Below are 13,921 nucleotides of genomic sequence, written 5' to 3' on the forward strand. Positions count from 1 at the left end.
TCCCTTACGGTATTGAAATCTTTTAATAAACATGTTTGATAAGTTCATTTTAGTGCTCTAAAACATTCAAAATAGTAATGAAGCATGGTATAGTTGTGTAAATGTGACGGATAGTTTTCAGAGATATTACTTTACGCCAATTTTTATTTATGAGATGTTGTATGGGGCAATTTCATACAACAGAAAAAATGTACTTTTTTAAACATTTTGATATGAGCAAAAGTGTGACCCACCACAATTTTTTAGGAGTGCATTCTAATTTACTCTCTTCATGTGTGGTGAAAAAATTGGGATGGGTCAAGCTTTTGCTCACACTTTTTTATCACTCTGAAAATATGAAAATGCAGGTTTTTCGAAGATATTGTAAAATAGGTTAACTTTGAGGTCTTCAAAGAGGGAAAAACGGCAAAACATATGGAGGTAATTTCAACAACTTATTTAGCATTTTTTATGCTAAAATTATCATGTTGTAGAACTTTGAATATCATGAAATATTGTGGGCCAATAAGGGCCCTTATCATACCTTGTCCTTTATTTCAACTTTTTATCAAAGGTGTGTTTTTCGGAACATCTCTTGAAATGTCAGTGCTCATATTTATATGTGTGGGCACGTCTTACACTTTCGTAGGATATTTAAAGTCAACATTTTGTCCGGGTTCCGTCCAATCCAGGAGCTAACTCTTAGCTGCCTTAAAGGGACACTGATCCAGACCAATTTCCGTGGACTGGTTGTTGCTTTTGTTATTGTTATTGTTCTCCCGTGAGTACCCGGATGATATCCCAGAATTATTGACTGGTTTGCGATCTCTGCTGCACCACCCGCAAACACAAATGGTAATATAAGTATACATTGCTCAACAAACACGAAAACATTTATATTTAAATGAAAACAAATGAAAACATTTTGAAGTTTGACTTCATCTGCCAGTGGTAAAACATGTTAGGACTGTAAAATAACGATGTCAATGTACGTCCATCTATTTTGTCTTATAATACCAATTAGTTTATTGTTATATGTGTATGCATTTTGAAATTTCTTAAGTACTAAGATCACTGCATCTCGGAATATTATCGGGTACGTTTTAACTAAATCACCGGTAGGGGAACGTGTGCACTGCACAGCTGACTGCTATTTCCGGCGCTGTATACGAGACAATTACACACAGTAATCTTAATACCTACATATAAGGCAATGCCTAACAAAAAACAAACTAGAACTGAATAGGTAAATAATCTTTTCTAGCGATGTTTAATTGCAAATTTGACGTCTTTGGTCATCTTTTGCATGTTCGTTCACGCGAAGCGATGTCAGCCACAAATCACAATGTTGACACAAGTATAATCCCGCCTCTTTCTGATTGTTTTAGTAAACACGACTCAATTATGGCAGCTAGCTTTGATCATTTCATGACTATCGGTTGTGAAAACTTTGTGATGGATACAATCACTCAGGTGTTTGAAAAGCGCGAAAAAAACAACTGCGCGAACAGGCCTTTTGTGAACTTTCCGCGAAAATTGCACCCCGCGAAAATATATACGATTACAGTACTCTATTTGTGTATTTTTAATTTATAACATGACTGTAATATCTAGACATTTTATAGATTGCCAACGTGAATAATATTTCACACAAACGCCCTAAGTGCGACCTAGCGTATGGTGTCAGTCTCATTACACTTCACGGTGAAAAAAAATAATTCTGTTGAATGCTACAACAAATGAATAAAAAGAGAATACAAATATCAAAATAAAACAGACTAACGATGTAGCAATAATATCAGGCTATTACCTTGTTGGGGCGGTGGGGTAGCCTAGTGGTTAAACTCAGTCAGTCAGTCAGTATTACCTTGTTCGAGGAATGTAGCCATCAATATCCTCATATGCCATTCATCTGAAGATGACATAGAAGCCTATTACATTTCATGTGCCTTTTAACAGTCTAATAAGCGGAAAGGCGATATAACGTCATAACTAGTGACAGTTTCTCAACTGGTCACGTGACTGTTTAATGTTTTTCACATTGGTGTATAGTCTCATTGATCACCCAAGATAGCCCACCAAACAACTACTTGCATGATTTGGTGAACTTTGCCCACAGGAGCTTTGCTCACAAGGAACTTTCCCCACAGGATCTTTGCCCACAGGAACTTTGCCCACAACAATGTTGAGTACAGCTGTTGATACCAAAGCTTGGTCCTTTTGAAGGGACTCAATTGAAGTGTGGTGGCAGGCCTTGGGTCATCTTGAGTACAGCTGTTGATACCAAAGCTTGGTCCTTTTGAAGGGACTCAATTGCACCCAAAACCAATCATGACCAATCACTTCATGAAAGCCATGGTTTCATGCCTCACAGCTGTTGTTGGTACGATGGCGATCTTCAGCCATGGTTTCATGACTCACAGCTGTTGTTGGTACGATGGCGATCTTCAACAGTGAACATTTCAAACTTCTGGTGGAAACATGGGTGCTACTCTTCTTAGTTTCAATGGTGGCTGTTCCTCTCCTATGGACCCTGGAATTTGAATGGTACGAAAGCTTCCTGATACATATGTGGAGTTGAAGTAAGATACCAAGTCTTGAGAAGCCTCAAGTATTAAAATTTATATTGTGGGCAAAGTTCCTCCCCTGTAAAAACTGTTGTGGGCAAAGTTCCTGTAGGGAAAGTTCCTGGATTCGCATGATATCCACCATTCTTAAAAATAGTAATTTAGTTAGCCAACAATGAACAATCAACGTATTGGCGGTTAATCCTTTGAAGGAAGGATGTTGTTTTTACACAGGCACTTTACGACAGAATGTGGGTACATGTATATTCAATGTACGTTAGTAAATCTTCATGCATAAACACTACCTTTGGACAAATGCACTATGCAAGATAAAAGTAATTAATCAATCAGCGTGCTATCGGTCAATCAGCGTGCTGTCGGTTAATCCTTTGATCGATGTTTTTTTTAACTCAGCTGATAATTCCTTTTGCTGCACTTCCATGCGCATATCACATAACATGTAGTACATTTGCCACATCAGACCTTCATTACTCCGGATACAAGAAATACTAAATGGGAACGTTTGTTGGGAAATCTGAGCGGTGTTATTTTGTGGGGTAATCTGAGAGGTGTTACTTTGTGGGTTGTTACTTTGTGGGGTAATCTGAGCGGTGTTACTTTGTGGGGTAATCTGAGCGGTGTTACTTTGTGGGGTAATCTGAGCGGTGTTACTTTGTGGGGTAAGCTGAGAGGTGTTACTTTGTTGGGTTATCTGAGCTGTGTTATTTTGTCGGGTAATCTCAGTGGTGTTACTTTGTGGAGTAATCTGAGAGGTGTTATTTTGTCGGGTAATCTCGGTGGTGTTACTTTGTGGGGTAATCTGAGCGGTGTTACTTTGTGGGGTAATCTGAGCGGTGTTACTGTTACTTTGCAAGTAAGCTGAGCGGTGTTCTTTTACTGTTGTGTGGAGTAATCTGAGCGGTGTTTCTTTGTGGGGGTGTTACTTTGTGGGGTAATCTGAGCAGTGTTACTTTATGGGGTAATCTGAGCTGTGTTACTTTGCGGTGTGTTATTTTGTGGGATAATCTGAGAGGTGTTACTTTGTTGGGTAATCTGAGAGGTGTTACTGTATGGGGTTATCTGAGCGGTGTTACTCTGTCGGGTGTTACTTTGTGGGGTAATCTGAGCGGTGTTACTTTGTGGGGTAATCTGAATGGTGTTATTTTTTGGGGTAATCTGAGTGGTGTTACTTTGTGGGGTAATCTGGGCTGTGTTATTTTGTCTGGTAATCTCAGTGGTGTTACTTTGTGGGGTAATCTGAGAGGTGTTACTTTGTGGGGTAATCTGAGCGGTGTTACTTTGTGGGGTAATCTGGGCTGTGTTATTTTGTCGGGTAATCTGAGCGGTGTTACTTTGTGGGGTAATCTGAGCGATGTTACTTTGGGGGGTAATCTGAGAGGTGTTACTTTGTGGGGTAATCTGAGAGGTGTTACTTTGTGGGGTAATCTGAGTGGTGTTACTTTGTGGGGTAATCTGAGAGGTGTTACTTTGTCGGGTAATCTCAGTGGTGTTACTTTGTGGGGTAATCTGAGAGGTGTTACTTTGTGAGGTAATCTGAGCAGTGTTACTTTGTGGGGTAATCTGAGCGGTGTTACTTTGTGGGGTAAGCTGAGAGGTGTTACTTTGTTGGGTTATCTGAGCTGTGTTATTTTGTCGGGTAATCTCAGTCGTGTTACTTTGTGGAGTAATCTGAGAGGTGTTATTTTGTCGGGTAATCTCGGTGGTGTTACTTTGTGGGGTAATCTGAGCGGTGTTACTTTGTGGGGTAATCTGAGCGGTGTTACTTTGTGGGGTAAGCTGAGAGGTGTTACTTTGTTGGGGTAATCTGAGCGGTGTTTCTTTGTGGGGTAATCTGAGAGGTGTTATTTTGTCGGGTAATCTCAGTGGTGTTACTTTGTGGGGTAATCTGAGAGGTGTTACTTTGTGGGGTAATCTGAGCGGTGTTACTTTGTGGGGTAATCTGAGCGGTGTTACTTTGTGGGGTAAGCTGAGAGGTGTTACTTTGTTGGGTTATCTGAGCTGTGTTATTTTGTCGGGTAATCTCAGTCGTGTTACTTTGTGGAGTAATCTGAGAGGTGTTATTTTGTCGGGTAATCTCAGTGGTGTTACTTTGTGGGGTAATCTGAGCGGTGTTACTTTGTGGGGTAATCTGAGCGGTGTTACTTTGTGGGGTAAGCTGAGAGGTGTTACTTTGTTGGGTAATCTGAGCGGTGTTTCTTTTGTGGGGTAATCTGAGAGGTGTTATTTTGTGGGGCAGGTAATCTCAGTGGTGTTACTTTGTGGGGTAATCTGAGAGGTGTTATTTTGTGGGGTGGTGTTATTTTGTGGGTAATTTTACTTTGTTGGGTAATCTGAGGTGGTGTTATTTTGTGGGGTAATCTGAGTGGTGTTACTTTGTCAGGGTAATCTGAGAGGTGTTACTTTGTGGGGTAATCTGAGTGGTGTTTGTTTGGGTAATCTGGTGTTACTTTGTGGGGTAATCTGAGAGGTGTTATTTTGTGGGTAATCTGAGAGGTGTTACTTTGTGGGGTTATCTGTAGCTGTGTTATTTTGTCGGGGCTGTGTTATTTTGTGGGTAGTAAGCTGAGTGGTGTTGTCTTTGTGGGGGTAATCTGAGAGGTGTTACTTTGTGGGGTAATCTCAGTGGTGTTACTTTGTGGGGGTAATCTGAGTGGTGTTACTTTGTCGGGTAATCCCAGTGGTGTTACTTTGTGGGGTAATCTGAGCTGTGTTATTTTGTCGGGTAATCTCGCAGTGGTGTTACTTTGTGAGGGTAATCTGAGCAGTGGTGTTACTTTGTTGGGTAATCTGCAGTGGTGTTACTTTGTGGGGTAATCTGAGCTGAGTGGTGTTATTTTGTGGGGTAATCTGAGTGGTGTTACTTTTTGGGGGTCTGAGAGGTGTTATTTTGTGAGTGGTGTTACTTTGTGTAATCTGGGTAATCTGAGAGGTGTTTCTTTGTCGGGTAATCTCAGTGGTGTTGGTGTTTGTGGGGTAATCTGAGTGGTGTTATTTTGTCTTAGGTGTTATTTTGTCGGGAGTGGTGTTACTTTGTGGGGTAATCTGAGCTGTGTTATTTTGTCGGGTAATCGCAGTGGTGTTACTTTGTGGGGTAATCTGAGAGGTGTTATTTTGTCGGGTAATCTCAGTGGTGTTACTTTGTGGGGTAATCTGAGAGGTGTTATTTTGTGAGGTAAGCTAAGGTGTTACTTTGTGGGGTAATCTGAGAGGTAATCTGAGAGGTGTTATTTTGTCGGGTAATTGCAGTGGTGTTACTTTGTGGGGTAATCTGAGAGGTGTTATTTTGTCGGGTAATCTCAGTGGTGTTACTTTGTGGGGTAATCTGAGCGGTGTTACTTTGTGGGGTAAGCTGAGAGGTGTTACTTTGTGGGGTTATCTGAGCTGTGTTATTTTGTCGGGTAATCTCAGTGGTGTTACTTTGTGGGGTAATCTGAGCAGTGTTACTTTGTCGGGTAATCTCAGTGGTGTTACTTTGTGGGGTAATCTGAGAGGTGTTATTTTGTCGGGTAATCTCAGTGGTGCAGCATCTGCAAAATCTTTGGTGTTGATGATTCCATTCCTAAGATCATGTTTTAGGACGTCCAGGCGACATGGTCGTCTCGTCTGCTGGGAAGTCGAGGCAGGACGGCTCTTCTGGCACGGTAGGGGAGGTTCCTGTTACTATCAAATGTTGGCATTGATGAAACTAGGGCTTTGGTGTCCTCAGTCCAGGAGCCTTCTCTTAAACTGCCTATTTCTTCTCCACAAAGGGAAGGCATCGGGGCGAGGGTGGATGCTGCTTTCACTTTCAAGTTATCAAGGGTTTCCTTCACCTGTGAACAAATATCAAATGTAAATTATGCAAACATGGTTCGGATCAGATATATTTATTTTACATTTATATTTTTCTTTGTAACATATTGATATTAGGCATTGAGAAAATGCTTACCTTCATGTCTACTTCGACATTGGGATGACTATGGACGCCTTTCACCTTCGTCACTTTGTCATTGACGGTTGACGCAGTGGAGTTACAGTTCTTTTCTGTGCACTTCCAAGATATCCAATCTCTCTTCCTCTTATTCACACGGTACCCGGATAGTGAACTAGACGTGCCTACAGAGTCACAAAAATATGTACCCGGATAGTGAAGTAGATGTGCCTACAGAGTCACAAAATATGTACCCAGATAGTGAACTAGACGTGCCTACAGAGTCACAAAATATGAACCAATAGTGAACTAGACGTGCCTACAGAGTCACAAAATATGTACCCAGATAGTGTAGTAGATGTGCCTACAGAGTCACAAAATATGTACCCAGATAGTGAACTAGACGTGCCTACAGAGTCACAAAAATATGCACCCTGATAGTGAACTAGACGTGCCTACAGTCACAAAATATGTACCCAGATAGTGAACTAGACGTGCCTACAGAGTCACAAAAATATGCACCCTGATAGTGAACTAGACGTGCCTACAGAGTCACAACATATGTACCCAGATAGTGAAGTAGATGTGCCTACAGAGTCACAAAAATATGTATCCAGATAGTGAACTAGACGTGCCTACAGAGTCACAAAAATATGCACCCGGATAGTGAACTAGACGTGCCTACAGAGTCACAAAAATATGTACCCGGATAGTGAAGTAGATGTACCTACAGAGTCACAAAATATGTACCCAGATAGTGAACTAGACGTGCCTACAGAGTCACAAAATATGTACCAATAGTGAACTAGACGTGCCTACAGAGTCACAAAATATGTACCCAGATAGTGAAGTAGATGTGCCTACAGAGTCACAAAATATGTACCCAGATAGTGAACTAGACGTGCCTACAGAGTCACAAAAATATGCACCCTGATAGTGAAGTAGACGTGCCTACAGTCACAAAATATGTACCCAGATAGTGAACTAGACGTGCCTACAGAGTCACAAAAATATGCACCCTGATAGTGAACTAGACGTGCCTACAGAGTCACAACATATGTACCCAGATAGTGAAGTAGATGTGCCTACAGAGTCACAAAAATATGTATCCAGATAGTGAACTAGACGTGCCTATAGAGTCACAAAAATATGCACCCGGATAGTGAACTAGACGTGCCTACAGAGTCACAAAAATATGTACCCGGATAGTGAACTAGACTTGCTTACAGAGTCACAAAAATATAATGAGTCTCCTACAGGTGCTACCTTTCCGACAATCACACAATCAGGTCGTTACATGGCACCCTGTCACTTGCTAGCAGCCTATTAGACAATCACACAATCAGGTCATTACATGGCGCCCTGTCACTTGCTAGCAGCCTATTAGACAGTCACACAATCAGGGCATTACATGGCACCCTGTCACTTGCTAGCAGCCTATTAGACAATCACACAGTCAGGTCATTACATGGCGCCCTGTCACTTACTAGCAGCCTATTAGACAGTCACACAATCAGGGCATTACATGGCACCCTGTCACTTGCTAGCAGCCTATTAGACAATCACACAATCAGGTCATTACATGGCGCCCTGTCACTTGCTAGCAACCTTTTAGATAATCACACAATCAGGTCATTACACGGCGCCCTGTCACTTGCTAGCAGCCTATTAGACAGTCACACAATCAGGGCATTACATGGCACCCTGTCACTTGCTAGCAGCCTATTAGACAATCACACAGTCAGGTCATTACATGGCGCCCTGTCACTTGCTAGCAACCTATTAGACAATCACACAGTCAGGTCATTACATGGCGCCCTGTCACTTGCTAGCAGCCTATTAGACAATCACACAGTCAGGTCATTACATGGCGCCCTGTCACAGGCTAGCAACCTATTAGACAATCACACAATCAGGTCATTACATGGCGCCCTGTCACTTGCTAGCAGCCTATTAGACAATCACACAGTCAGGTCATTACATGGCGCCCTGTCACTTGCTAGCAGCCTATTAGACAGTCACACAATCAGGGCATTACATGGCGCCCTGTCACAGGCTAGCAGCCTGTTATACAATCACACAATCAGGGCATTACATGGCGCCCTGTCACAGGCTAGCAGCCTGTTATACAATCACACAATCAGGGCATTACATGGCGCCCTGTCACAGGCTAGCAGCCTATTAGACAATCACACAATCTGGGCCTGACACTGAACGTTCAGTCCGTGGTTGTCATGACGATACATGTGCATGCTACTCAGTGCTACAGAAGACGTTCATTTAACACATGTCAGTCTTCCGGCATTGTTCATTATCTGACCCTCTCTTCAGATTGAAACAGTTAACAGTATGTATGCCCCGTCCCCTGAATCCGCCGGAGTCCGATGGGGGGAGCTGCGTTCCCTAATCATGTCAGGAACCTCTGAGCGTCGGTTCGAAACCCGCTTTGAACGTCCACCACATCCCTACCACCAATCTCATACGTCGTCACATCACTGTAGGCGTGGCCGAACTCACTCACTCACTCATCATACTAAAGAGAATAACAATCCGCGTGTGTGGCTAACCTCTTCACACTATATGTATTTATGTACATGTGTAACTGCACAACAGGCTTGGTGTCTGGAATACTGAAAGAATTGTCTGGGAAAGTAGGAGGTCGTTATTCTTACATTTGCAAGGACAAAAGGAACAAATCCAGAATGGTCGCGTTGTTAGGTCTCTTCAGAAGAGGATAACATATCGTGCTTAAATAGAACCAAACTATCAGAAAATAAAATTTGAAAAAATACAAGGTATGGAATCAGTGACAAGTTACAAGACCAATTCGTCAGCTGGTTGGCTTGTGACTGAGCGTCTGTAAGCAGTGGTCGAGCAATCCAGGCGAACAGGTGTTGCGATGTAACTGTTGTACTCTGGAGCTTGATTGCCGTGTGATATTCCACTGTAACGTTGTACTCTGGAGCTTGATTCCCGTGTGATATTCCATTGTAACGTTGTACTCTGGAGCTTGATTCCCGTGTGATATTCCACTGTAACGTTGTACTCTGGAGCTTGATTGCCGTGTGATATTCCACTGTAACGTTGTACTCTGGAGCTTGATTCCCGTGTGATATTCCACTGTAACGTTGTACTCTGGAGCTTGATTGCCGTGTGATATTCCACTGTAACGTTGTACTCTGGAGCATGATTGCCGTGTGACATTCCACTGTAACTGGAGCTTGATTGCCGTGTGATATTCCACTGTAACGTTGTACTCTGGAGCATGATTGCCGTGTGATATTCCACTGTAACGTTGTACTCTGGAGCATGATTGCCGTGTGATATTCCACTGTAACGTTGTACTCTGGAGCTTGATTGCCGTGTGATATTCCACTGTAACGTTGTACTCTGGAGCTTGATTGCCGTGTGATATTCCACTGTAACGTTGTACTCTGGAGCTTGATTGCCGTGTGATATTCCACTGTAACGTTGTACTCTGGAGCTTGATTGCCGTGTGATATTCCACTGTAACGTTGTACTCTGGAGCTTGATTGCCGTGTGATATTCCACTGTAACGTTGTACTCTGGAGCTTGATTGCCGTGTGATATTCCACTGTAACGTTGTACTCTGTACTCTGGAGCTTGAGCTTGATTGTAACCGTGTGATATTCCACTGTAACGTTGTACTCTGGAGCTTGATTGCCGTGTGATATTCCACTGTAACGTTGTACTCTGGAGCTTGATTGCCGTGTGATATTCCACTGTAACGTTGTACTCTGGAGCTTGATTGCCGTGTGATATTCCACTGTAACGTTGTACTCTGGAGCTTGATTGCCGTGTGATATTCCACTGTAACGTTGTACTCTGGAGCTTGATTGCCGTGTGATATTCCACTGTAACGTTGTACTCTGGAGCTTGATTGCCGTGTGATATTCCACTGTAACGTTGTACTCTGGAGCTTGATTGCCGTGTGATATTCCACTGTAACGTTGTACTCTGGAGCTTGATTGCCGTGTGATATTCCACTGTAACGTTGTACTCTGGAGCTTGATTGCCGTGTGATATTCCACTGTAACGTTGTACTCTGGAGCTTGATTGCCGTGTGATATTCCACTGTAACGTTGTACTCTGGAGCTTGATTGCCGTGTGATATTCCACTGTAACGTTGTACTCTGGAGCTTGATTGCCGTGTGATATTCCACTGTAACGTTGTACTCTGGAGCTTGATTGCCGTGTGATATTCCACTGTAACGTTGTACTCTGGAGCTTGATTGCCGTGTGATATTCCACTGTAACGTTGTACTCTGAGCTTGATTCCCGTGTGATATTCCACTGTAACGTTGTACTCTGGAGCTTGATTGCCGTGTGATATTCCACTGTAACGTTGTAGCTTGATTGCCGTGTGATATTCCACTGTAACTGGAGCTTGATTGCCGTGTGATATTCCACTGTAACGTTGTACTCTGGAGCTTGATTGCCGTGTGATATTCCACTGTAACGTTGTACTCTGGAGCTTGATTGCCGTGTGATATTCCACTGTAACGTTGTACTCTGGAGCTTGATTGCCGTGTGATATTCCACTGTAACTGTACTCTAACGTTGTAACTCTGGAGCTTGATTGCCGTGTGATATTCCACTGTAACGTTGTACTCTGGAGCTTGATTGCCGTGTGGTATTCCACTGTAACTTGATTGCCGTGTGATATTCCACTGTAACGTTGTACTCTGGAGCTTGATTGCCGTGTGATATTCCACTGTAACGTTGTACTCTGGAGCTTGATTGCCGTGTGATATTCCACTGTAACGTTGTACTCTGGAGCTTGATTTCCGTGTGATATTCCACTGTAACGTTGTACTCTGGAGCATGATTGCCGTGTGATATTCCACTTTACGTTGTACTCTGGAGCATGATTGCCGTGTGACATTCCACTGTAACGTTGTACTCTGGAGCATGATTGCCGTGTGATATTCCACTGTAACGTTGTACTCTGGAGCTTGATTTCCGTGTGATATTCCACTGTAACGTTGTACTCTGGAGCATGATTGCCGTGTGATATTCCACTGTAACGTTGTACTCTGGAGCTTGATTGCCGTGTGATATTCCACTGTTACGTTGTCTGGAGTCAAGGAACAATACATTTTCAGAGAAAGATTTCTACAAGATAGAGTTCACATTTATTCATTTCTTTGCAGATGGATTTTCGTTTGAGACGCCACCAGTCCTGGGGTAATGAAGTGATAAGGAGACGAAGAGCGTTGTTTGTGATGGCAACAACTGTCATCTGCTGCATCACCTACGTCAGATTCACCCGCGTGTGGTGCTGTCAGATCTACAGACATTCTAGTCACCATGGTAACACACAAACGAAGACTGATGAGTCTGGCGTAAGTGGACAAGAACTGACGGACGCTAAACTGGAGGCGTTTGTTCGTTCCGGGCAGGTGATGAAAGAGTATCAGTTCGTGGTCAATTCCGAGGTGTGTTCAAGGTCTGGTGTCTCCCAGCCCGTGTACTTGGTAGCCATAGTTCCATCTAAACCGTCCAACTTCCATGAACGCCAAGCAATACGGCAGACGTGGGGGTCACAGTTCAACAAAAACGAGAAACTGAAACTGATTTTTCTGTCAGGGCTGGCGGATGAGGTAACAAACATGAAACTTTCCAGTGAGCGAGATACTTTTTCCGATGTTGTACAAGCAGATTTCATCGACTCCTACAAAAATCTTACACGTAAAACGACCGCCATGCTGCAGTGGTCAAAACAGTTCTGTCCACAGGCTCGGTACGTGATGAAAATTGACGATGACGTGTTTCTTGAGTCTGCCAATTTGATTCGGATGCTACAGTTAATGGAAGGTGAAGCACGTGCGATAATTGGCTACACCACAGATACCCGCGAGGCACCAATCAGAGACAGTTCCAGCAAGTGGCACTTATCTTATGAAGAGTATCCATTTGAACGCTTCCCAAGGTTCGTTCATGGACCATCGTATGTGATCTCGGGCGATCTGGTGACTGATCTGAACGAGATTTCCCGTCACGTTACGCGCATATATTTAGAGGACGTATACGTCACGGGTTTATGTGCACACATTGCGAGCGCTACCATCGTTGGGACATCTGGTTTAAATACTGGGCTCATGTATTCGCCTGTGTGGTATATGAGCGAGTTGGCGGGGACGTCCCACGGGTTCACGCCGCTCACGATGAGGAGGTTGTGGCGTGTGCTGCAGGCGTGGAGCAGCTGGCGACCTGTTTTCAGATATATAGGCTCCGTTGTCGGCTACTGAAGGAATGATGTCACAGACTGTATAATCGTGGAACGAAATGTTTGGGTCAGTGCTGTCAGAAAAAGAAAATATATCTATTTGTGGGATTTTACGTCAAATATCACGACGGACACCAAAAACGAGGGTGCCAACACCTTTTTGGCACGACGGACGCCCAGCTCGATGAAGCGGTATTCCAGATGCTAGAGTGCGGTACACAGGACGCCCAACTCGATGAAGGGGTATTCCAGATGCTAGAGTGTGGTACACCGGACGCCCGGTTCGATGAAGCGGTATTCAAGATGTCAGAGTGCGGTACACAGGACGCCCAGCTCGATGAAGGGGTGTTCAAGATGTCAGAGTGCGGTACACCGGACGCCCAGATCGATGAAGGGGTGTTCAAGACGTCAGAGTGCGGTACACAGGACGCCCAGATCGATAAAGGGGTATTCAAGATGCCAAAGTGCGGTACACAGGATGTCCAGCTCGATAAAGGGGTATTCAAGATGTCAGAGTGCGGTACACCGGACGCCCAGCCCGATGAAGGGGTATTCAAGATGTCAGAGTGCAGTACACCGGACGCCCAGATCGATGAAGGGGTATTCAAGATGTCAGAGTGCAGTACACCGGACGCCCAGATCGATGAAGGGGTATTCAAGATGTCAGAGTGCAGTACACCGGACGCCCAGATCGATGAAGGGGTATTCAAGATGTCAGAGTGCGGTACACCGGACGCCTCAGCTCGATGAAGCGGTATTCGAGATGCCACAGCCTGGTACACCGGGTGCCTCAGCTCGATGAAGCGGTATTCGAGATGCCACAGCCTGGTACACCGGGTGCCTCAGCTCGATGAAGCGGTATTCGAGATGCCACAGCCTGGTACACCGGGTGCCTCAGCTCGAGCACAATTCGAGATGTGACACAATCAGTTGAATAGTTAGTATTAGGTTCAGGTTAAGCTCATTGACTACCATTCTTTTGCAAATTTCAGCTATATTTATTCGTATTCCTACTAGCAGTTCACACCCTTATGAATCAACCCCAACCCCACCCCTTTTCCCCTTGACAACCGGCATACCAATCAATTTGTTTTTGAATCTGTTGGGTTTGTTTGCTTGACTTATCTCACTACCAGATTCTTGCTTCATGCTTGAGTAAAGAATGTGAACATTTTTCTATTGGCGTTGTTATAT

General features: G+C 43.8%; 2 protein-coding genes across 3 annotated transcripts in view; both read left to right on the plus strand.

Annotated features, from left to right (window-relative positions):
• LOC124259260 (beta-1,3-galactosyltransferase 5-like) overlaps positions 1-12,752 on the plus strand; it is a 49,462-nt gene extending 36,710 nt beyond the window's left edge. For both annotated transcript variants that reach the window (XM_046693369.1, XM_046693370.1), the window contains exon 2: positions 11,652-12,752. In XM_046693369.1, coding sequence (XP_046549325.1) covers positions 11,652-12,749 — 1,098 coding nt within the window. In that variant the 3' untranslated portion in view covers positions 12,750-12,752. The remainder of the gene's footprint in view (positions 1-11,651) is intronic.
• Positions 12,753-12,842: 90 nt separating this feature from the next.
• On the plus strand, positions 12,843-13,477 carry LOC124259261. Its single transcript, XM_046693371.1, has 2 exons — positions 12,843-12,928; positions 12,980-13,477. Exon 2 carries the CDS (start codon positions 12,980-12,982, stop codon positions 13,475-13,477), a length of 498 nt encoding a protein of 165 aa, XP_046549327.1. The 5' UTR covers positions 12,843-12,928.
• The last annotated feature ends 444 nt before the right edge of the window (positions 13,478-13,921 follow it).

This window comes from Haliotis rubra, unplaced genomic scaffold (genome assembly GCF_003918875.1).
Source record: "Haliotis rubra isolate DU_JTF1 unplaced genomic scaffold, ASM391887v1 Scf715, whole genome shotgun sequence".
In the NCBI taxonomy this organism is placed as follows: domain Eukaryota; kingdom Metazoa; phylum Mollusca; class Gastropoda; order Lepetellida; family Haliotidae; genus Haliotis; species Haliotis rubra.